This window comes from Mycteria americana, chromosome 1 (assembly GCF_035582795.1).
Source record: "Mycteria americana isolate JAX WOST 10 ecotype Jacksonville Zoo and Gardens chromosome 1, USCA_MyAme_1.0, whole genome shotgun sequence".
In the NCBI taxonomy this organism is placed as follows: Eukaryota; Metazoa; Chordata; class Aves; order Ciconiiformes; family Ciconiidae; genus Mycteria; species Mycteria americana.
The window spans coordinates 61,834,615-61,859,362 of NC_134365.1; the positions used below are offsets into that span (position 1 = coordinate 61,834,615).

General features: G+C 40.5%; 1 protein-coding gene across 5 annotated transcripts in view; it reads right to left on the minus strand.

The window, feature by feature from the left end:
- Positions 1-1,242: 1,242 nt before the first annotated feature.
- C1H12orf75 (chromosome 1 C12orf75 homolog) overlaps positions 1,243-24,748 on the minus strand; it is a 43,898-nt gene continuing 20,392 nt past the window's right edge. For 3 of the 5 annotated variants that reach the window (XM_075502259.1, XM_075502280.1, XM_075502269.1), the window contains 5 exons: positions 20,174-20,198; positions 13,199-13,234; positions 11,815-11,894; positions 10,969-11,004; positions 1,243-9,594 (listed from right to left, as the gene is read on the minus strand). In XM_075502259.1, coding sequence (XP_075358374.1) covers positions 9,584-9,594; positions 10,969-11,004; positions 11,815-11,894; positions 13,199-13,234; positions 20,174-20,198 — 188 coding nt within the window. In that variant the 3' untranslated portion in view covers positions 1,243-9,583. Of the gene's footprint in view, positions 9,595-10,968; positions 11,010-11,814; positions 11,895-13,198; positions 13,235-20,173; positions 20,199-24,748 lie in introns of all 5 variants that reach the window. The other 2 variants (XM_075502289.1, XM_075502299.1) reach the window with 2 other exon arrangements.

The window sequence follows — 24,748 nt, forward strand, 5'->3', positions numbered from 1 at the left end:
GCTTGTTCTTTTTAAGTTTATTTTAACGCATTCACCAGCATGATGAAAACTTCTGAGTTCCCAGTAAATTACACTAAAGGCAAAACAAAATCATTTGAGATTCATCAAGCTGAAGGCTTGACATTTTTGTTCTGAATTTTACACAGCAACTGACAATCCTTAGCAGATGTTGCCCTTGGTAATAAGACCATCTTTGGGTAACTAAGAACCAGCTTTTAGTAGTTCAAAAATAAGGGAAAGAGAGAAAAAATTACATTTTTATTGAACTTGCACAGGCAGTACAGGAAAGCAGATTCCTGGCAACAAATTGGCCCAAAGCAATGACAAAACAATGATAAAATGAATAAACAAATATTTGCAAAATTTCAAGGGAAAATATACTTTTTCATACATATCTAATTAGGTTAGTCTATTTTAGCGTGTATCCTGTGAAAAAAATATTTGATCGCATTGTCAAAAAATGTGTCATAATACAAATGTATCAAGAAGCTTAATTTTGGCATTCTTTAATATTTTTAATGTTTGATTATTTTAGGTTTTTGAGCATGAGAGGGTGAATCTTTTGATCTTATTTATAGTTTAGTAGTGCCCAAAGTGCATTACAGGTCATAAAAACACAGCAGGATGCAAACATTTATTTTAAGTTATCTTGTTTTTAAGACTTTACAGAGCACCCAGAAATGGCTGGTTGCCTTTTTTCATTGCAGAATAATAGTAGCGTCTGTAGAGAGGCTAGAACAGAGCTGTAATGAATCACCTTGAAACTGGACAACAGCATGGATTTCATTATAGAAAAAAACCTCAGAGACATATTTTTATGGCTTAGAGGACAATCTGAAGTAGCCCAGAGACAATGTTTTTATAGATTCTATTATCATTCAGACTTGACCTAAAAGCTCCATAAGAAGCAAAGTTATTTAAAATAATTTGATTTTTAAGTTATGTCCATAAACTATAACTTTGTCACAGGCAGTGGCAAAGTGACAAGTAGTACTGTTAGCACTGTCATTGCTAAATACTTTGTAAAATGAGATAACTCCTCATTTTAACACCAGCACTTGAGTCCATCTATTAAAACTAAACCCTAAAGTGAAAAATAAATAACCACGAGCTTTGAAGTGATTGATTAATTTGGGCAATTTCCTGGAAATCAGGATAATAGACATAGAGTAACTTTTTTCAAAATTTGAAATAAGTGTTGTGAAAAAAGGTAAATTTTTAACTGCTAAAATTATATGTATAGATACTATGAAATCAAAACTTAAGACATTTGTGGCTTTTAAAGAGCAATCGATTGAATGTTACAGAAAAGAGAGCAGCAGAGGTGTATCAAGGCTCCTTACAAAGGATTCCTTATGCGTTTTTAGGGGGGTTTTAACAAGCCTTTGGGATTCTCTCTCTTCAGAACATCTTTTCTGTTAAGTTCTGTCAGAGGGTTCAGGCTTCAGGGAACCGGCATTGCCATCCGGGTCTGTAGGATTCTTTCCCATGAAAGACATTTGAAGAAAACGATTGCCAGCAATATCAAGAAATTTGCTGTCTCTGATCAAAGCTGTTTCTCGAGGCCGGGCACGGTTTGCTGACCTACTTTGGACAAGGATTTATTCCGACATCCCAGGCTACAGCCCGCCCCCTCTGAGGCTGCCGGGAGAGCCCGACGTGCCACTGCCGACGGGACAGTGATTAATTTGATTGTCACCAGCACAGTTCTGAACATAAGGCTTGTTCAGGAGGCACATAAAAGGAAACTCAGTGCAGTCACTTGGGTTTTGCTGCTAAGAGAGTGAGGGAAGCAGAAAAACAAATCCCAGCACTATTTAAGACTTCAGCCAGCCAAAGACAAGGCCAGCCTCTCCAGCACAGCAGTGTTGTTTGTACTGGTCTGCTGTCACCGGGGAGGTATGGCATGGTACAACTGGCCTGGGAAGGATCACTGATAATATATAGTCGGTCCCTCAGTGGGTGGGAAACCACCATACCTCACCCAGACTACCAAAAAGACAGTGGGATCAACAGAGGGAGTGTGTCATGGAGGTGTCCTTCTGCCCCACCAGTCAACGAGCTGGTTCTTCAAACCACGTTGACTATTTACACTGGTAGACACCATGAAGGTGCACTGCAGAGCCGCGTGGCAAAACCAGCAGGTTGCAAAGTGGGAGTTTTCAGCTTATGATGAGCTACGCTCTGCGCAGCAGCCAGACCCCATGACACAGGCAAGAAAACATATGGGTCAAACAGTCAGCCGCTGTCAACTGGAAGTCATTTCCCTTGCTATCTACAGAGGTGTTCAGGTGAAATTATTACAAGACTGCAACTACTTTGCGGCAACTGCAATGACAGTACAAGGAATAATGGTATCATTTGTAATGTCTAATACAGGCATTTATGATATTGAATCATAGGACCTGATTCCTTATCTTGCTCCATTTGTCATCATGTCAAGCCGCTCCAAAGAGACTGTGCAATGTTGCAAAGTCATTTCTCCAACTAATTTACCAGTAATGTTTACTCTTGTTTTGCACGTCACTGCTCAAACTGGAATACGGTGGAGACACTTTTGCATCATTTTGTGCCTTCCCACTTTGTAGCACAAAGCTGCTTGTCCACAGACATATCTGAAGGAGGTGTCATGCAGGAGGTAAGATGAGGTTTCAAGACCCTACACTGAGGAATGGAAGACTCCTACAACCATGCCAGTCCAAATCCCAAGATGATACAGTCACATGTGCAGTAAATTCTCCTCCTAGAGAACAATCAGGCAAGGTTATCCGTGTTTCAACTGAAGTTGAAAAAAACAGCTGAGTAGGAAAGCATTCAGGATAAAATGTTCTTCAGTGGCACCTACTTGGAGTGCTCACCTGAGCAAAGGTGTGAGCCTAGCCCCTTTGGGTAAAACTTAGTTGGTGGCAGAGTTTTATGCCAGAGGTTGTATTCAAGATAGAAATGGGCAATAGCGCAAGAAGTTTTGAAAATTGTAAGAAAGTACACAGTCTTACAACAAATATAGAAAAAATATTTTTGCCAGGGATTATTTCAGCCAACAAGAAAAAATGAAGGAACAATATCATGTTTCAATAAAAGTACCTGAAAGGAGGAAACATGAAATCTAGCCTAATCTAGCCTAATTTGTTAAAGATTAGGATTAATTTCAAGTGTATGAACATGTATGTCCCTATGGTAGAGCTAGTCAATACCATTTATCTTTTTTTCCATACCTCTGAATGAGAATTGCCTGCAACTCTTTGCAGGCAAAGACAGGTTGATTGCTTACCTTACTGGTTCAGATGAGAAATTGGTTTTCTCTTGAAATTTGAAGGGAAAAATATAATGCTGGTCTTGGCAAATTATTATCAGAAATCAAAATTATTTTCCAAGTAGTGATTTTCAGCGTTCTTTTCACTGGAAATCTTGGGTTTCTCAAGAAGCAATTGTTACACAAGCAATGATGTCTTGAACAAAGACCCTTTAATAGTGCTGTGTAAGTTCTCCAACCATTATTTATTCTATTAAAAAGAATTCAGAATTCATAGAAGCTCCATCTCCCCTGGCTGGCACAGTTTCCTTACTACAAATTAATTCCCTGCCAAAAATTGTTTGTTTTTATCTGATGATCCAAAGCAGTTCCTTTGATAGAACAGTAAAAGAATTTAATCATTTATTTATTAAAGTAACCCACAATTTGGAAGAGGAAAAAGAAGTAGGCAACTGGTTTCTTGTGAGACTTCAAAGATGAAGTACATTATTATAATAACCAGATACTTGGAGTTTGCTCAAGTTGATACTATTTATATATTAATATCTAATTAAATCTTTTAATTTTAAAGAAAATCTGTTGGCTGATTTCCCAAAAGCATGTAAGGCTCCTATGGACAAACCAGGTAGTGGGAATCCCTCCAAGTTTTTTCCCTGCAGCAATATCATTTTGGGAATGCAAACCTAGCTGTGGGAAAATATTCACAGCTCAAAGTTACAGTCAGTGTCCAGTAATATATAACCATAAATATGATATTAGCTATAAGCTGAAAGGTGTGCATTACCTCCCTGATTTTATTTATTTATGCATGTGGTGTTATGTTTGTGTTCTGTCAAGTAGAATTTGGTAGTGACGCAATATGGACTCTCTCCAAAGTTTGAATACCTCCCTAACTCCAATAAACAGTCTTACATTTTCCTGCAGTCTGGTATCCCCCACAAAACAGCTATTGAATATGACCTGCCTCCAATTAACATGTCGCTCTGAATCATAGCCTCACAGTAAGAACCCAGTGAGCTCAGCTTTTATGGAGCTGAAGCCATCCTGCAGACAACACTGAGGTCTGGCCAACATAAAAAGTGGGCAATGAAGGCTAAGGGTGGAATGTAGCATTTCACATTACTGCCATCTCCTATAACATAGGAATCAAAGACCATAAACAAAACTTTGTAAGTGGACTGCTAATTCCCCGAGTACCGATAAGGGTGCTGTGATCCAAACTAATCACCTGCACAGTGATCCATTAGTTACGAGAAATGTAAAATAGATGGCATAAGTAAACCAAAGCTTTGGTTCTAACTCTACTCTGATTTGCAGATTAAGCTCTTTCTTCCTTTTTGTGTGATCTATAATCTTTCCTTGTACTATGCCTGTTAATGACTTTTACATCTTGTGTATTTTCTCAGTCTACTAAATTGTTTTTCAAGAGTGATGCAAAATTCCAAAGTAATTAGAATTTTCAGTCTGCATAGAGAGACATAAACAAAGGGAAGACCAACACAAATTTTGAAAGAGAAGGCAGGATATTTATATATCCTGGTAACACCCAAAAGGACATATAAGGTTCATGGGCTCATTACACTGGACATTAAGCAAATAAAAATGAGATAAGCTGTTTCCCAAGACATTAGCAATCTCAGACATCTGAGGGTTGGAATGAACCGATAAGCCAATCCCCATTCTCTTCAGTCTTAAAACGATTTGGCAGTGGTCTACTTCTTGCTCTATTTTCAACATATTAGAACAACAGAGAAATGGAGCAGATACTTAATTAAACTATTTCCTTTTTTACATCATTTTCGGTTCCTAACCTCCTTCTGCATCTGTCTTTACTGCATAACATTAGAATCCTCATTCTCCTATGTATTTCCTCCTTTCTGGCACACAAAGTCCCTTTCATCCAGGCTCCATCCCATGGTATCTTTCTAATTCTTTTCTCAGTACAGTTAAGCTAATGAGAGTTTCACTGCACTTCATGGAATGATCTGTTTCACAAGCAGGGCCCTATTTTCAGCTAGGTATTTTAATAATGACCAGATAAGTGCCCACTACACAGAAGTTCCCACAACATGGGTGACAGCCATTCTAAGCACCCACAAGCAGGTTTCTGCTGTTTGGGAAATACCCCTATGTTTGAAAACCCTAGGGTTACAGTAAAAATTGTCAGATCATGTAAAATCAAATTGCTCCTATCATGATAAATCTAAGTTCTGTGCACGTTTGTTGTTAAAACAACGGTTGAATCATTTAGCCTAGCCTCAAAAGATTTCCTGCAATACTGGCACACCATTGTGCTATGGAAAGTTTACAGAGCTGTTATTTTCTTGTTCTTTTTCTAAATACATCGCAAAAACAAAATACTCCACAAATCACCCTCCTCCAGCATGTGCTCCACAAAGCCAATTCACCTGAAGTGTTCAAATTGCTGTCAATAGGAAGCGATGACAATGCACTGCAAAACTCCAAGGAACTATAACCAGATAAGAGCTTCTTTTAGTGGGTACACACAACTGAGGAACTGTAGTAGCATTCTGTAATAATTGTCACTTCTGATCACCATGGGAACCAAACAGAGGTCTACTTTGCAGAAAACAGATCAGCAGTGATTCACCAACTGCTTGGGAAGCATGATTATTGAGAATCACTAGACTTGTGTGGGTGACCGGGAACAGTACGCTAGTGATGCCATTTCGACCATAGCCCGATACAGCAGAGACTCCTCTGCTAGACATGCAGGATGAAATCAAGTAAATTAGTAGTTTGCCTTTGTGTTCATTAGAGACAAATTTAACCTTTATGTTTTTCTGCAGCTTCAGCCTTGTGTGGACTCTTTGCTATGACGGGATTTCACTTCTAGTGAATGAAGTCCTAACTGAGCTTACACTGGGCTTTACCAGGTCTTCTGCAACTCTCTAGTAACAGATTTAACCCTTGAGCGACACGGAGGTTTAAAGCTATGTCACATCCTCTGAACTACACTGTAATGTGGATGGCACACACGAGATGGGCGGTATCTCCGTCTGGACTACAAAGATACCAAGAAGTCAGGTCCTTACAACTAAGCTCCAAGTTCTGCATTAAGAAGAAAGCGAAATGAATGCACTGTCTCATCAGTGTAATTCAAAGGAGCAGCTGTCTTTGAGATGACATAGTTTGTACAACTAGAACAAAATTTGCAACCCAGCAAGACATTTGGATTGTTTTTCAGCTAATCACAAACTGTAGTTTCAATCCTATGCTTTGATACTCCATAATTTTTCAAGATTCAATTGTCTGAGTTATGTCAATTCAAGCATAATATTTCTGAGCTGTCAAAGAATCCCAAATCGGAGATTCTGAGGTTATAAAGCCTGAATCCACTGTCTTTGCTAAACTATTTTCACTGTTTCCTCAGCTCTGGCTGGAGAAAGAGTGACAACTGCAAAGGAAATGGTACCACAGCCCCAACATTTCAATGTTTCTTCTTTACAAATGGTAATTCAAGATGTTTTGACAAAACCAAAGTATATCTCTTAATAATAACTCTGCCATTCAATGGCTCCTTGTGTTCTGTTCTCAATTCTCACATCCAACCATCATTTGAGTGCCTAAATATCCTCCAAGGATGCCATCAAATGCACAGCTGGCAGCTGGCATATAGGGTTTCTTTTGTGTTCCTCCTCCTAAGAGAAATATCCATACATTGTAAGTTTTGAAAGAGCAGATATACTCATTTCTTCATGAAATGTCATGTGCTTTTATTAACAAAGGCTTAAGACATGCTACTCACCATAGAGGAATTTTGATGAGCAGAAAAATCAGTTCCCTAAGTGGAATTTGGCCAAGACTGAATACAGTGTCCTGTCACACAGTTTCTAGATCTACGGGTCCTTGGGAAAACAAAAGACAAGAGTCTGCAAATCTAAGACAAGGGCATGACCCTAGCTCTTCAGTTTGATGGGTACAGGCCCACATGGCATAAATGAATGTATATCTATTGCAGAGGTTCCAGCCCATGATACTGAAACATTTGTCAGTTGATCAGTAAGCTTTTGAGATTAGAAGATGCAGAGGAACAAAAATATTAAGAAACCACCATACCTCCCACACATTCAGAGGATGAATCATTAAGAGGCCAATTCTGCAAAGTGCTCCACGCTTCTCTGCAGCTCTGCACAGGAAAAATTAAGCAATGACGTAAAACAAGAAAAAGTACCCTTTGCAACTGTCCCACCACCAACTGCTAGGAGCTATTCATTAAAGATCACCTCTTTCTTTCCTCAGCCCACACATGGGGGTTCAGATGTCAGTAGCAAAACAAGTGATGTTCAGATTTAGCCCTGTCCACCTTTTTGATGATTCTTCCCAGCAACTGAAGAATTGAAGTGGACAAGTAAGTGGGGAGATTACTGGCATCTGTTGGTGGTTTTTCAAGCACTAGCTGAACTACAACGTACGCTAAGATGACTGGTGTTTTTTCTGCTTTGGGAAAGGCAATCATGATCAGGTCAAGCATGGGCCTAATTGCTTTGTACTAAATAAACTTGTGCCGTGCAAACCATTTAGACCATTTGTGAACATGTGAAGTGGAAACTATACCCTTATGCTACGGGAAGCAGGTGGAAAGCAAACCTGCATGTTTACTACTCACTGCTATTTGAGTTCTCATCAGCTTGGCATGCAACAAGAAGACTCTGCAGATGTAATCTACAGACATTCATTCATACTGAGATATTTTAACACCACCTCTTAATCTTCAAGTTTATTTCTTCTCAGTTCGAGGTTGGAGGGGTCAAGCATGAGATGTATATTTGTCTTCAGGAGCTGGAATCCTGAAATTGTTGATAACCCAAGTAGCAGATTTCTAGAGAATAGCAGTAAATAGCATCACAAATACTTAAAAGAGGACAAGCAAGGAATGTTTTTACATACTTCTTTTTACAGGCCTCACACCAAACAAACTACCACTTATTTTAAAGCCAGAGCTTCAAGCTTCTGGAAATCATAGTCAATGGTTGTTTATTGGTGCTAACAGATATTGGTGAAATGGGCAGTAATTTCATGGTTCACGGCATTTCACTTCTTCGTGTCCAAATTTTCTGTTTTGCTTTTTTCTTTTGATTTTAAAAGTGGTCATTAATCTACAGCAATACATTAATGTGGTGTGGGTTGGGAGGTTTTTTGTTTATTTGTTTGCTTAAAGTGTATGGCATATCGTGTCCTATTAAAAAAAGTTTGACTAAAGAATTATGCAAAAGGCTTTAATAATTTAAATACTTGTTCAGCCATATGGAAATGTACAATCTGTTTTATGTTCTGTGGGAAACCTACAGTTGCTATGAACTTAATGAATTTTAAAACCTCCCATACGTTATTTAATACAACAATTTGCTAAAGTAATAATAACACTCATTCTGTTACAATTTGCCCTACTGGAGACGCTTAGAGATGAGTCAGGGATACAAAACTCTAACAGTGATCAAAAATCCTCTACAGTTCAGGAGGATGCAGCACTGGAGTTCAGTCCCGCTATCTCTGAAAATACTATCACTTCATCCTTATGCGAGGAAATGTCATAATATTACACAGAACGGAAGACATAACATAATCATTTGGTTCATTAGTATTTTTTTCTATCTAATGCTTTATAAAAGACAGAAAGATGAAGAAAATAAAAACAGACATGTAAATATTACAGTGAAGTACATTGTTCTTATTTAAATAAATTTCCTTGACCAATATCTTCTTAAAAGGTGAAAATTAACCACTAACATTTGTCTCACTGTATAAAAGTGACAGTAGTAATTATAAAGAACCCGATGGTCTTACGCTTATTTCATCCTATTCTTAAGTTTTCACAGCAAAAATATTAAAATTTGCAATATTACCAAAAAGATGCAAACCTGTCAAATATATTACTCTGAAGTAAATTAACAATTAATTTATAGGAACCTACCATAGGAATTATTAAGTGGACATTAGTAATGATTTTCTATATAAAATCTATCAAAAATTGTTGGAGAAAATATACGAAGCGTAGCTGATAGCTGATGAAATCTGCAATATGGCCACAGAGAAATAAGTTGCAGATCATCAAAGTTAGCTCTTGTGCAGAAACATCCACCATGAGTTCATTAATTTCACTTTTCACTGGAGAACAGCAGGAGGTTTCCATAATGCAACCATCATAGGAAACTGATTCAATGCTGTACTTTAAGCTTTACCCGTAGTTGGAACTTGCAACAGTTTAGATGTTTTGGTGCTCTGATCTCTCTTGCTCTCCGGAAGGCTACGTAAATATAAAAATCTTCAGCAGAAAGACAACTCTCTCTAAAGCACTGGCAAGTGGTCTTAGTAGAAGACTGTTCAAAAAAAGAAAGGAAAAAACAAACTTAGCTGGACTGGTAAAGCAATATTGGTAAAGCAATACAGTAACACTCTATACATAAACCAGCAAACTAGGTCGTCGTTAGAAGCTGAGAGATTTGTGGTCTATGCCCTCCAGACACACATGCCCATAAACTCATGGAGCTCAGAGGACCCTTTGCAGATTTAAAGGTGCTCATCTGTCTAAGTGTTTTTTAGCCTGAGTCAGCAGCCAAGCCCTGACCTTGCACCAATGAAGGCAAAGTGCACTTTCAACTATTTTGAATGTCAAAAATGTCAAGTGATTGATTCTACCCAACCTCAGGCATTTAACTGAAGCACCTAGACAAGGACCTAATTAACCCAGGCTCTGGTCATCAACCACAGTTGGAAAGCCGCAACCTCAAGAAGGTGCTTCAGTCTTGCCCAGGTCAAGGGTGACGGTGTTCCTAGCTTAGACATCTCAGCCAGGTTACTGAAATTAGGTGTGATGACCAACTGCAGGTCTCCCTGTATATAATCAGTGTATGTGTGTTCTGCTCTACTGGGCCTGCATCCAGCACCGGGACCAGCCAGAACTGTTTCTGGCTCTTCACCTAAATTAGGAAAGGGTTCTGCTTCCTATGGAAAGCGTTGGCAGCTTCCCCCCCTCCCCACTGGCTAGACACCAAAACTGTTGCCTTTTGATATTTGTCAATGTTTATTCAGTTCAAATTCTGAATGGAAACTTAGCTTGTTTTATTTTTCTTCAGACATGAACTTGTAAAGGACTTTTTTTTTAGTTAGTTGAAACTCTTAAGTTAGGAACAGAGCCTATAAATTTTCACTGTCCTGTTCTGGCCGGTGGAGAACAAAGCCCCACAGATTCTCCCATAGCAAGAGGAAAGCTCCAGTAATTTACTTAGTGGGTGCCTCACTTTGGTCCTCAAGGTCCTCCTCAAAATGGAAAAGATGTTTTCTAACTGCAAACTACTTGTTCCTGGGAAAAGCTTTGTCTCTACAGACGCTGGTCTATGCATTGCTGATGCACCTCACCTCACATGGGAGGTCTGAGCACCGCTGCAGGATTAGCTGTGGTGTGGTTGAAGGTGAATACAAGGACATTTGATTTTTATTCATTCCCAAATGGGGTAATATGGAGTTCCCTTGCTTCTCACTTCTCAACAAGAAGGTGACTTTACCCTCTTTAATTTACATCTGCACCACTGAGAACTGGCCCCTGCTCCAGCCTTTAGAAGAGTTACACTGCAGCTAGAGAAGTAACTGGGAGATTCCCAGACCACCCGAGAGCAGCACAGGGAGCACTGCCACCTTGTTTCTGTTCAACAAATACATGCCAAGCACATAACATTAATTAGGACATACTGTACCTCCAGCTGTTTGGATCTTGATGTGTTTATTTCCTTCTAATCTTAATTAGAGAACAAAAGGTAAAGATGGTTAAAACATTGTATCATATCACTAATTTAGAACATCATTTAAAAAAAACATGCAACAAAGGTACTACCGTTCCAAAAACAGCCACCATTATTAGGGTTAATAGTGTTATTTTTCTTCATTTTTTTGTTTTGCAGCAAATTTTGGAAGCACCAGTCAGTGACTAAACTCTGTGGTGTACATATGTGACAGCAGCATTTTGTTGTATTAAATCTAAACAATTATTACATGATTTCATAAATATATGTTTATGACTTGTCTATTAAGTAGCTATAAACCTAATGCTTTTTCCCACTGTTCGAAAACATCACATGGAAAAGAAACAGTTTGCACTGGGTTTCATATAAGAACAGAAATAAACCTGAAAGCAAGCACTTACTAACTGTTATTACTGGAATTCACCACAATGCAAGTAAACACCTTCAAAACTAAATATAGCACTGAGGCTCTGCAAGTGCATCTATCACAGCCTCTTACTCCTAACAGGGTTTTGTTTTCTTTGAATTCGCAGAGCACTCAGAACATGGAGAAGCTGTTCAGAAGACAATGTACCACATTGTCAGCATCTGCTCTAGGATCCTTCTGCAAAAGTAAGTGTGTTAAAATGTAAATAAACGGGAACAATCACTTTAACGATTATAAATAGCCCCACTGCCTTAAGAGGCTCCAAGGCTAGCCAGTGTGTCTGAAATATTAATTGATTTTTAAAGGAAATACATCCTACTAGATAAAATTAAACTGAGAAAGCAGGAGAAATGCAATACGCAACCTTCCAGTACCTTTCGGTGCAGCTTTCGTCTGACTGGAAACCACGGCAGCCGCGTCTGACGGCAGGCCAACGTACACACCACCATAGTTCCTGATTTAAAGAAACAATTAAAGAGACATCAGAGCTTAATCGTAACACTTCTCCCTATAATGTTGACATCACACAGCAGCATTACAAAGACCATGGATGGTCAGAGAGGAGGACACCACTGCACAAGCATCCTCAGAGGAGCCCTCTTTTCCCATGACTATGGGAAAAGTGCATATTAAGTGCCATGTGCTTGCTAATATGGTGCCAGGCAAAAAAACTTGAGGCTAGCTGTTACTCTTAAGTGGGACCCAAGCCTGTGAAAGGAGCTATTTTTCACTCAAGTTCCTAATATTGTTCATTAAATCCCAACTGTGTTGTGACAATAACTGGGTCTTCTTAGACCCAGTTATAGACCCAATAGACTTCTTAGACCCAATAACTGGGTCTTCTTAGACCCAACTGTGTTGTGACAATAACTGGGTCTTCTTCATAGTTATTGTCACAATAACTATGTGACAATAGCTGGGTCTTCTTCTAGACCCAGCTTCTTCTAGACACCAAATATATCCAACTGAGGACAGAGTCAATCTGGTAATAATGTTCGACACTGGGACCACTGAAGCACCTCACTTCAAACAACACATACCAATTAAACCGCACTTTGACCTCTCCTCATTAATAAATAGGACCTGCATCCCCCTGCTTAGGGCCACACTTGGGGAAAACTGTTAGTAGGAAGGAGCACGAGGGTGTTAGGTACTTTCATAGCCCAACCCTCTTCCCTTCATGGCCTTGCAGAGGGTATTTTCTGGCTCCAAGGCCTGTATGAAAAGCAGGGACTGATGCATGGAGGTGAAAAGCTGGGTCCTTAAGAGCCTCTGCTGTGCCTGGAGCTACTTGCAGAGACTCCCGTTATGCTGCTCTGCCCCGTTAGGTGCCAAATGAATCACGCCTCCTCTAGCCCCCGGGGCTCTGAGTTGATTTCTGATTTGTTTGATGATAGAGTCACATTTCCTTTGACTTCCAGCCCAGCAGAGATCTCCCACAGGTGCTAATGCCATCTGCTGTGGCAGGGTTGGGCTGAAGGCAGAGGTCACTGGCCCGTATTGAGCACATCACCTACAGCTGTGAGATAATGTGCTCTTCGTGCCAGAAAGTTCCCCCCTCTCCAACTCACTAACGGAGTGGGGGGATTTATCAATACTGGACTCTGTGTGAAATTTCGTCCTCTCTTTTATTTCTTTCTTTTTATCTGTTTTGGTGGTGTTGGTGGGAGTTAGGAGGAGGAAAGGAAGGATGTACACCTGGTGGCAGAACTCTCTGCAGCCTATTGCAAATAAAGCCAGTCGTGGTAGACCACCTACCTCCTTTTGTCATCATCTGATACGGATTCTTCTGCTCTGTAACATCAAAAGATATAAAGCACATTAGCAGATTGTTTCTTTCAGACATTCCATCACCATCTGGGTAGATTCAGGAGCAAGGGAAGAAGGGGATTAATACTGATGCCAGTTTAATTCAGGTCATCCACAATTCAATAAAGTATTCACACAGGCACAAAAAGAGTGACAAATTTCCAATCTAATGTATGGAAGAAAGAAAAGGATTGAGAATAGATACAGCTTAGTTTTCATGACCTCCGCCAATGATGCCTGAAAGTAGGTTTGGGAGCTGGAACAGGTAAATTAACACTTTTCCTGAGTGAGTCCCCACACTGCTCCACACATAACAGGAACATGAAGACTCTGCATGTAACAGGAACGAGTCTGGGCTGCTATTCCACCAAAAGAGGACTGGAAGGGACTGGGTGTCCATGCTGGCAAGGGAATGAGGATGAAGAAAGACCAACTTTCACAGCAGCTGTGCCAAAAGATGTTACAGAGCCCCTCTGTAAAATGAGGTACTGCACTTCCTGAAGTCAGAGTTGTTTGGAAACAAAATAACTGTTACTAATCCTTTATAAATGGGCAATTACTTCTCTTTTACCTTTAGGGTAAAATAACTGGTCAGCCTGTAGGTAGATAGGGAGTCACTGCGGTTTGACTCCCCCCACTGAAATACTGTCAGGTGTAGCTGACCCAGGGCAGGGGGTAATCGGCATCGATGTGAAGGCAAATGTAGTACAGAAAAGATAAAAATTTTATTCTTACTCCCTGGGGGTATTGTGCCTGCGCTGCAGTCTCAGTCTGTGCCCCAGCGTCAGTCTTCACACAAACCACTCACCCACCTGTGATTAAATATTTGCACTTTGAGCTCTGCTTGCATGGCTGGGTATGGATCGCGACAGCAGCTGCATTTTAGCTTGGTCTGCAATCTACCAACCTAGCAATAAAAATAGAGGCAAGATAACTTGAGTGCTGTTAAATCCACAGACATCCTTCACCCCTTCCCTACAGCTGGGGGCAACTGTGACAACTGCCTGAGAAGGAGTCCTGCACCGTAGCTGCTCAGGGAGCCATGAGATACGGCCCCAGCAGTGCCCAGGGAAGGCTGCCAACAGCAAAGGGGACACCACGACCCAAGGAGGGCTCTGCTGTGGAAAGGCTCATGCACAGGCTGTTCACCCAGATATTCGCTCCTGAATATTCCCACTGAAGCACCAATTGCCTGGACTATGGGGGCAGTAAAAAGGTACTCCCCATCATGAGCTGATCCGTGAATTTCTGATCTGCTCCCCAGGCAATAAAACTGAGAACTGGCCTTTACCCAGTGTTACGGCTAAATCCATTCTGTAGCCTTGAAAGGCATTTCTGAACTACGATATTTAACAATAACATATGACATTTCTTATTGTAATTTATTTATTCTAAGAGGTAGATGTGCCTACTGTTTAATCGCCAGGGCTGTATGCCATTACCAACCCCTGCAGTCAATGGCATTTTGGCCCAAAGTGCAGACAGCTCGTAGCAAGATGCAGCCTTAAATGCAAGAAAACGTCCCTTAAACCTCAGTCAGCACTCTCTTGGGAGGGCAGCAAATGCCTTAAAAATACTGCTACAAGTTGGAAATTATCTTACGCTTATCTTCTTTCTAAGTGGCAGAACATTACAAACTATCCTTTCTGCATCACCACAGTGAATAAGGGTACACAGGTCCTTTTAATAGTAGAGGTTTGGGGTAAATTTAAGTATGCTGTAGTTTTGCTAAATGATATTCACACAAGGCATAGCACTGAATGGGGTGAGCCTCCTCATCTGCTGTCTTCGCCTACATCTTACCTGTCCTAGTTTCAGCTGAGATAGAGTTAATTTTCTTTATAGTGGCTGGTATGGGGCTATGTTTTGGATTTGTGCTGAAAACAGTGTTGATAATACAGAGATGTTTTAGTTGTTGCTGCACTAGTCAAGGACTTTTCAGCTTCCCGTGCTCTGCCAGGTGCAGAAGAAGCTGGGAGGGGACACAGCCAGGACAGTTGATCCAAACTGGCCAAAGGGCTATTCCATACCACGTGATGTCATGCTCAGTATATAAAGCTGGGGAAGAAGAAGGAAGGGGGGGACATTCGGAGTGATGGCATTTGTCTTCCCAAGTAACTGTTACGCGTGATGCAGCCCTGCTTTCCTGGAGATGGCTGAACACCTGCCTGCCCGTGGGAAGTAGTGAATTAATTCCTTGCTTTGCTTTGCTTGCGTGCGTGGCTTCTGCTTTCCCTATTAAACTGTTTTTATCTCAACCCTCGAGTTTTCTTACTTTTGCTCTTCCTATTCTCTCCCCCATCCCACCGAGGGGGAGTGAGCGAGCGGCTGCGTTGTGCTTAGTTGCTGGCTGGGGCTAAACCACGACATTACCACTCGAGAGACAGAGCAATAAACTCCTCATTCTCTGCAGCTCCTGCCACTCCTCCCTGGAGGAGCTAGTGCCATTTCAGAAGGCATCTCCCATCTCCTCTGAACCCACGTAGCCTAAGCCACCTTGCAGTCCTCACACATGCAGGCAGAAAAATGCAGAGAAAACTTTCCTTGAGGACTGTGAAGCTGCTCTGTCCTAGTGTGGGCCAACTCCAGCTGAAGAAAGTGGAAAGCCTGTGTATATCAGTGGGTGGAAATGAGCCCTGTATTTTTAGCAAAAAAAAAGACAACACTTTAAGAAAGGGACTTTGGGTGCCAAAAGATCACAAACAATCATTTCTGTTGAACCAACTGAGTGTGTCACAGGATTGATTTTCTCATACAACTGGAAACATTTTCTATAATCCAGATTAACCATTATCCAGAGAAAAGAATCCTTTAAAAGCACTGGCAACTTCATGTGCAGCTCAAAGCCTCTAAAATGGAGTTGTAAGAATGATAATCAATATTGTCCAACGGGAAATTAATGTCAATAGTTTAAAAAAAAAAAAAAGTGCCTCTACTAGGCAACAGGGCTATTTTCTTCTGTTCTAGAAATGTTTTGTAACAGGGCATCACTGGACCATTACTGTCATTCTCTCACCAAAACAAATTATCCAGGTCTATGATTAAGCAGACTAGGGTTTTTTAAGCATTTTGCTTTCTTCCTTTCCTCTTAAGAGATACAAATCAAAGTCTAATTTTGCAATGCCTTTTCCCTTAAACGCGCAACAGCAAATATAATCTGGGATTGTACAGGCCGCAGCTCTTGGGCTGGGTGATAACTGGGTGCAATTTGTTGTAGACCTGCTAGGAAAGAGGAGGTGAGCAGAGACAGGAGGAACGTGGAAGGGTGAGAGGAAAAAGAGAGCAAAATTCTGGTGATGGCACTTAAGGAAGAAGCAATTTTCCACCCCTTTCTGGGGACTCCTTTCTAAGCAGCATGGGAAGGAGTGCTGCTCCAGTGTATGCATTACGAACATTCACGCAACTCTTGCCTTCACATACTGTAGCTTAAGGCCCCTTTTGAAAGGCAACCACTAATTTCACATGTTCAAATGTCCAGGTGCCAGCTGAGCCATTGCAGCAGATGCTGCTTCTGTGCCCAGGCTGGATGAACACGCGTGGCTCCGAAGAGCAGGGCTCCAATGGCCACATTGGACCGCGTGGAAATGAGAATGGAAAGACGCTCCTTTGGTTTTGGCATTGCTCCCATTGCCACATCTCCCAGACTCACAGAGAGGGTATGGGAACATGGGAGTCTAGCACATCCTTTCTCTCTCCCTCTCTACCTCCAATGTGTCTTTAGCTTCTTCTTATGTCAGGGATGAAGGAAGCATTAAAAATATCTTTAAGTATCTCCATTTACAGAGTCCTCCAGGAAGAGGAAGCTAGGATAAGCTTTTCTGCACCAGGAATAGATGGCAAAAGGAACTTAGCAGTCCCATGTGCTTTGTAGTGATCTGCTGCCGTGTTGCTGCATCTCCCCTCAGATGTTGTTGACACCTACTGCAGAGGAACTCAGCACGTTTTTCAGCAGGTAGCGTAGGTGGAGTCCTGTAGCTGGCAGGTGGATTTAACAGCAAATCCACATTATGGCATTCTATTTTCAGCTAGAATAAATGTTTCTTTTGGTAAGGATTTGTCTGTCCCAAGAGGCTTCCTGTCACCCTCCTAAGTCTGAAAAATATACTTGGTTCAGCTATCAGTGTTTACATCCATCAGTCCTATGTCCATTTGATGGTAAAAGAAGCTGCCATTTTTCACATATTTTAAATACCAAATGACAGGCATTCACATTAATTCATTCCATCCACATTTTTCTTACCTCAGCTTTTATGACTCTGTTTGTGCTGAGCACTGTACAGACTCTTTCTAGCCATGCTCAGTAGTCCCACCAGAAATGATTCACTAAACTTTGCATGAGTGACAGACTACTTCTCCTCAGTTTCTCAGCATTTCTTGGGAACAAGGGCCTGTCATTTGTATTTGATGGATTTCCTCCCTATATTTTGAAACAGGCTTGAAATGCTATGTCCTTTCCTTCCGACTGTTACTAATCTTCCTCTGAACTTAGCCACATTCTGAATATCACAGGCATTGCATTATTTTCTAGCATATACTTTACCCTTCCCACATCTAAGCTTTTCCAGTTAGCAGTGACGTACTTCTCTTTACTAGTGGGGCAGGAGCATTGGCTGAAGCTGGCCAACAGATTCACCCTTGATTTGAGGGCTGGAGCACACAGGGAGAGATCACGTTCCCAAACCATATGTCCCTCTTGTTGCCACATGGCCCTCAGTCTCACAGCACTTTGCGCAGGAAGATCGTATCATCATCCCTGTCTTACTGGTGGAGAAACTCAAGGCCCAGAGGGCAAAGCAGCTTCCTCAAGGCCACCCGGGAGGGCTCAGAGCAGGATCCAGCCCTCCCTCCTTCCACCCAGCTGCTCGCTCCAGGAGATGCTGCTGGTGCCTTGGCAATGAGTCGCAGTCAAGAAACGAGAAATCTCTTGAGCTAGAATAACCGTATTCTGTATCAAAAAGTACAATGTAAGTAAGGACACACCTAAATGCTTTTCTGGAACAGAGTCAATACAACTGAAATTTAACAGCAGAAAAAATGTGGGGTTTTTTAAAGATAATTTTTTTTTAATCTTTAGCTGATAAAAGTGAAAAGGTGTAAAATAAAAGCTTGTGTGGATCTATGATGTTAGTTAATATAAATCTGTTCATTTCCATGAAACTAAAATAGTTTTTCTGGTATTTTACTTCCTTTGTAAAAATCAGCTGTTGAATGTTAGGATGATTGATTTAGGGCTTTTTGGGTCATCACTGCCGTTCCTCATTAACAGATGTGTGTTTCTAATGTCTGACAAGAAGGTTCAACCATGCTATTACTCACACAGGTTGTTCGGCTTGCTCTACTATACTTATCTGAATGAGTAATCGTTCCAGGATTGACCCTTTCCCTTTGTTGAAGTCTGCACTAGTAGTTAGTTTTTTCTAAGTTATCCCGATACTTTTTGGAAACATGACAGATGATCTAACACTAACAAGCAGGATGTTCCCAGTTTAACTCCTAAACCCTGGCCCTACAAATGCTTACACACACATAAACGCAGTTCTGCATATACCCATACCTTTAAGCACAGAAACGTGCCTGCTAAATTCACAATTTAACAGTGCTTGCAATTTTGAAATTTAAAACTACTGAAGAGCAAAGAGAGAGATGCAGTTCTAAGTCAGTCACTTAAATTATCTAAATTGAACAACAAAAAAAGGCCCTAATATAAATTAAAAACAGTGGGTTTGTATATGTAAAAGTGCTGAGGGCATGGATGCTGCAGGCTTTATCAAGAAGAGGTTCCTCATAAGCTTCCCTTCTGTAATTTATTTATTGTCTGACCCTGCACACCCAGAAAACAGACTACATGGGTAACACAGATCTCAAGAGTATCTGTGACAACAGTGTTTATCTGCCAAGTGAGACGTGTCGTCAGTTCTCAGCCGTGCTCTGTAATAGCAAGGACAAGCCTGTTGTTAAGCTCTTCTCTCCACTTGTTTATCTGACTTGACAGCCCTCATTTCTGCACCAGGATTCCTCTGTCTAATTAGAGTAGTTATTCCAAATGAAGTAAATAAAACTGAAGTATGTTCCTATTGCATAACATGAAAATCTGTCCCAGGTCCCTCAGTCTCAAACTCTTGTGGCAAATACCAATTATATGAAATAGAAGAAGGCAAGACCTCAGGAGGATGTCTTTAATGTTTCCTTTGATAGGAAAATAAATTTATGGCCAAATAAAGCTGTTCCTGCACATTTCTACATCAGCAAATGAAAAATGGGCTGAGAAAGGCTGATCTTTTGCTGCTGCTTTTCTGAAAACCAGAAGTTGGCAAGAGGCAACAGGACAATAGTGGTTCAGACCTTCCGCATTTAGAGAAAAACAGGATGGGTTGGGCTGCCCTCTGCTACTCAGCGTCAAAGGTAAGGGAGACAAAGAGGAGCCAACAGATACTATCTTCAACGGAGAGAACATCTAGAGAAGGTGGGTACTTTGAAAAGGAAGTCTGGATGGGTTACTGGGTCTCCTGCAAAGAGGGGAAATTTGCCTCAGTGACTCTTTAAATCTCTCACAGGGCGTGATGGAAATTTATGTGGTTGCTTCATACAATGACACAGCCTTTGGAAAAAGGTGTACTGGTACGTGACAGGGAAGAGTAGTCTGAAGTAACATGACCACCTCTGGGAGACAACTCTCTCAACAGAAGCAGAGAAAAGACATTTCTGTTAAGAGAAATAACAAGGGAAGGAATCTGTAGAAAAGTAAACAAGACGTGAAGTTGTTTTGTGGAGATAGAAGCTGTCACTAAAGACAATAAACATCTGGTGGTGTTGATTATATGTTAGGAGCCAGATGAATCATGTATGACTAAATCTAGTATAAGGCTAGTAGGACTGAAGATAAGTCCAGGGTTACATATTTGAAAGAGTAGAGTAAGTACTTACACATCTTTAGTAGTCCCTGTGGCACCTAGAATGAAAAAAAAAAAAAAAGTGCATGTTTACAAGGTAATGGCATAATCCTCTAAACCAACCGATAGTACAGTAAGCATTTTTCTGCCTTTCTGTCCTAAACAATGCAGAAATAGCAACAGGAATTTTCTATTGTCAGAGAACAGGTTTCTCATGATTATCTAGTTTATCCTTAATGATTATCTATATTATCCTTTTAGTCTATTATGCTTAGATCAGGGCCAGATTCTCAGTGGGTGAAAATGATGCTGCTGTGGACCCGTGCCCAGCTACAGTCACTCAGGATGAGAGCAACACAAGATAAAATTCATCTTTCTGAATGTTATGTGCTTCACTTTGCTCAGTCTGCTGGTGGTTTTGTCTGCTACAAAGTCGCCACAACTAACCAAGGAGTTACTCCTGAATGCCTGTTTGTTTTGTGCACGTGCCATTTGATTCAGTTACAGACTTGGCACTACATGTGTAAAATTCTGCTCCATTCTTCCTGCCAGATAAATAAAGTTTTATAAAACAACTAGACAGAACTAATATAAACATTGGGACACAATCCATCCAAAGCCCCAGACACCTAAAGAGATCAACCACCCCTTAATTCATCTTGCTATTTAACAAAAAAGCAAAAAGACAAAAGCTACCACCTGGCTGCCTGATCTCAGTGATTGATTTTTTTTGGTGATTCAGATGCTTCTTGCTGGGAGACGAACATTCACTCAAGTACAAACTCTTTCCTGTTCCTCCCAAGTTATTAATGCCATGTTGTTATTGCTGGTATATCATTCAGCTGAGTAACCAGCAAATTATCCCTTCTATTAATTACACAATCTAGGGTAGACATCAAAAAACCTTTCACTTCTCCTTTTCCTCTTCCTCTCAGTGCTTAGCTGGAAGAGGTTATCTGAGCTCACTCTGAAGAAACTACAGTTGTCAATCCAAAAGATTTTATGGGTTTGGAGGCAGGTTGGGTTTTTTCAGCCATGGCACTTCATTTCTTGAAAAACTTCATTTTTGCTGCTGAAAAACATCCTTTAATAGCAAATAGCTTTTGTCTCACTCTGATGTGTAAGAATATGCCTTCTGCATCCTTATTTTAAATGCAGAGAGGAAGAAACAGTCCTGCAAGGCCTTCCAGCACTGTCTACCTGAATGGATGGCTTGGATGGCAGGAAACATCTCCCTTTACAGCTAACTCTTGTCAAAATATCACTCCAAATTCCTATGACTTGACTATCCCTCCTTTTCCCAGCAACAACGTAGAGTAGACTTGGATAAGACTGTACACATTTCTTTTGTTTGTATTGCTTCCAGAGTCAGCAAAACCTCAGTACAGCTATATGTATCAGCAGAAACTCTTAATTAAGCTGGAGGGAGTACCTCTATGCACAATAAGCTCAGGTCCTCGCTTTAAAACTTCATTCTACCAGGCAGCTTTCTGAGACTTTTTGGCTCTATAGGCATGTCTACATAGTACTACATATAAACCTCCAAATTAATTGTGTCCAGGTGGAAGGTTGGCATTGCAGCGCTGCATGCAAGCTCCATCTCAGCCGATGTAGGGAGACATTTTCTGCTACCAAGGCTAGTTCATCCAGAGTCAGCTCAGCTATGTACCTTCAGGGCACCACCCTGCACATCTAGACAGAGCCTAGGCATCAGCAACACCTCAGACGACATACGTTTTTAAAAGCCTAGCTCCATTGCTGTAGCTAGCAAGATTTCTTTTTTTTTTCCAGACGAGACTATTTCTGTGCTGTGCCTGTTCTGCACCAGAAACACAACTTTCTCATTTTCTCAACCTAAGCTCACTGCAGACAAAGTCAGTTTCTCCAAAAAGGTTCATGGTCCTTTGTGAGGCCTTTGCCAAGCCTTTTCTGAGTCTGAGCTGAGGTCTCAGCGCTTTGGATCCTCATTTGAAAAACTAATGCCTTCCTTGCAGGAAGTACACCAAAAGTAAAAAGTGTTTAATACACAAACTGAAACCTTAGCTGAGTGAGAACTGTGCACCTACAGTACCACTACATTTCCCAGTGGACATACTCAAGTTCCAGTCAATCACCAGGCACACTTCAGTGCCATGCCCGTGTTCAACACCATACTGGTCTTCAATGCATTATGGTACATTTACATTTGTGCTCTGAGGACAGGAGATGTCTCTCAGACCCATCAACTTGGGCTTCGTGTAGAGCTATACAGCTGTGAACCTGTGTTTGAGAAGAGAGATGTGCCACTAGGTTTCACACCTGGCAGCACTTGTTTCCTTTGAATATTAGAGAGGGTACCACTGCTGAAAAATCACTGCAGCATTTTGAAATGCACTTCACACAAAAATATTGAGAACTAAGTATGACAAAAACGAATTCACTATTTAAGATATTATTTTTACTATTTATAATAAATAAATACATATAATAAATAAACAAACAAATAGTTTGTTTTCTATTGTTTTTATAAGCACAAAGAACCAGGTTATCCTCACTTCCATTGATGGGATTTCGTTGATTTCAGTGGTGTTATTTCTCATTTTCACAAGCAAAAGTGAAACAAGAGTTTGGTCCAAATTCACTTGAGTACCACGAAAGTACCTGAATATAGATCTGAAAGTATTTTCAGTTCACATAGCAGTTTTCTTCCTGGAAGAGTTCTGGGCTTGCAAATGAACATCACTTCAGTTAGGTGACCCATAACTATGTAAAAACTCATAAGGTTTTCTTCATTAGGGAGCCTGAACACTCCTTATACATAGATTTTATTTCACAAGGAACCCAATAACATCTCAGTTTGTACAGATGTGTTTGTTTTTAAAGTCCAATCCATTCACCCTCACCCTTTTTACTTCACTGACATATTTCTCTAACTCTTCCATGTTTAGTGAGTGACACATTATTTTATAGCTACTCAAGTTCCTCCTGTCAGAAGTTCAGCCAAAGAATCTTGTTTACTACCGATTCACAAACAGTGCATAGCTGTTTCACAGCAGGAAGGCATAGTGCTCTCGTAGCCATGATGTTTTAAAAATATGACTTGAGAAAAGCCTCACATATTTGAAAGCTTGTCCATTTTTTCCCACTATATCAGCTTGGCCTAAAAAAAGGCAGCACTTCACCCTACAAACCTAGTCTCACGTTGGTTTGGTTTTCCAAACCCTGCCTAACCTCAGCAACAGGCTGAGAGGTAGCCAGGAAGCTGCATCCACAAAAGACAGGCAGTACTGAGTTGTCCTGAATGACCTCTCTGCTTACACCATCTACACAGTAGGACCATGGGTGCATTTTGGCATTTCAGAGCTGCAGGAGAAGGAGGAGGAGTATAGCCTGCAGAATAAACAAGGCACATTCAGACATACATCGCTCTGAGCCCAAGCGATTACAGAAGAAAAACATTCTGTCTAGAGTAGTGGAGCTGTGATACCTCAAAAAACCCCATAGCATTTAAACAGTCACAAATGAAGAAGGACAAAAACGTATCCCAAAGCACCTTCCGTTCAGTGAGAGGGGGTTTTGCACTTTCAAAACAACAGTAGCTTGTTACTGGCGACCCTGCAGAATTTCAGTAGTTGCAGGACAAATGCAAAAGATGGTTGAAAGAAATTGGCAGCCACGGATTATATTCCTCTGTGCTGAGAAATGCATCATGAGTGAACATGGAAGAGAAAAACTTCAGAAAAGCATAAAAAGGACGAGAGGCAACCACTTACATGAATAAAAACATGGATACAAAAAATGCCAGTATCTGACTTTAGAGCAGATTATGAAACGTTTTTCCATTAATTTTTAATGAACATTTTCCTCCAATATTTTATTGAAAATACTTCAAATTGTTACAAAAAGCAAATAAAACCCTCAAAATTACACATACATGCATGCAACAGTTAAGATTACAAATGAGTTTTCTATTGTAGGCTCCTTTCTGATTTGCTCCAAAAGACAGCAATATGGAACCAAACCCTAACATCAATGACTTGATTCTATTTATACCTCAGTGTAACCAAGGACAGAATTATATCAATTTACTTCAAATTGATTACTTCTTAAACTCACCAGGTGGCAGCTTTTTACATAGACTCAACCTGATCAAACATTAATTTTAAAAATTAGTTGGATTTTAAATAGAATGGCAGCATGGTTTCCTGGGCATTCCACCAAACTTGAAGTTAATAAATCTGTTTAAATTTGGTGTGAAAGTTCTCCTTCATCATAATTTGGCTGTATTTGAAGCTCTCCACAGACTAACAGCTTCTCTGTGTATTTAAATTAAGGCTAGACTGCCAGGCTCCACTGAGTACCATAATTTAAGGTGCTGTCATTGCTACTACAATAGATATACAAAGAAGGAGGTAGTTAAAAATTGTTAGTGAAGCAACACTAGAATGAATGGAAATGCCTGAACTCAGAAGAAGAAGTAAATTAATGTTTAAGGGCATAGTTTTAAAAGACAAAAAAAGAAGAACTATTTTGGAGCTTCTAAAACACAAGGAAATAACATGAAAGAAGGATATGTAAAGCAAGCTAACAAAGCATCAGGAAAATAGCAATTTGGTAATAAAACTTCCTA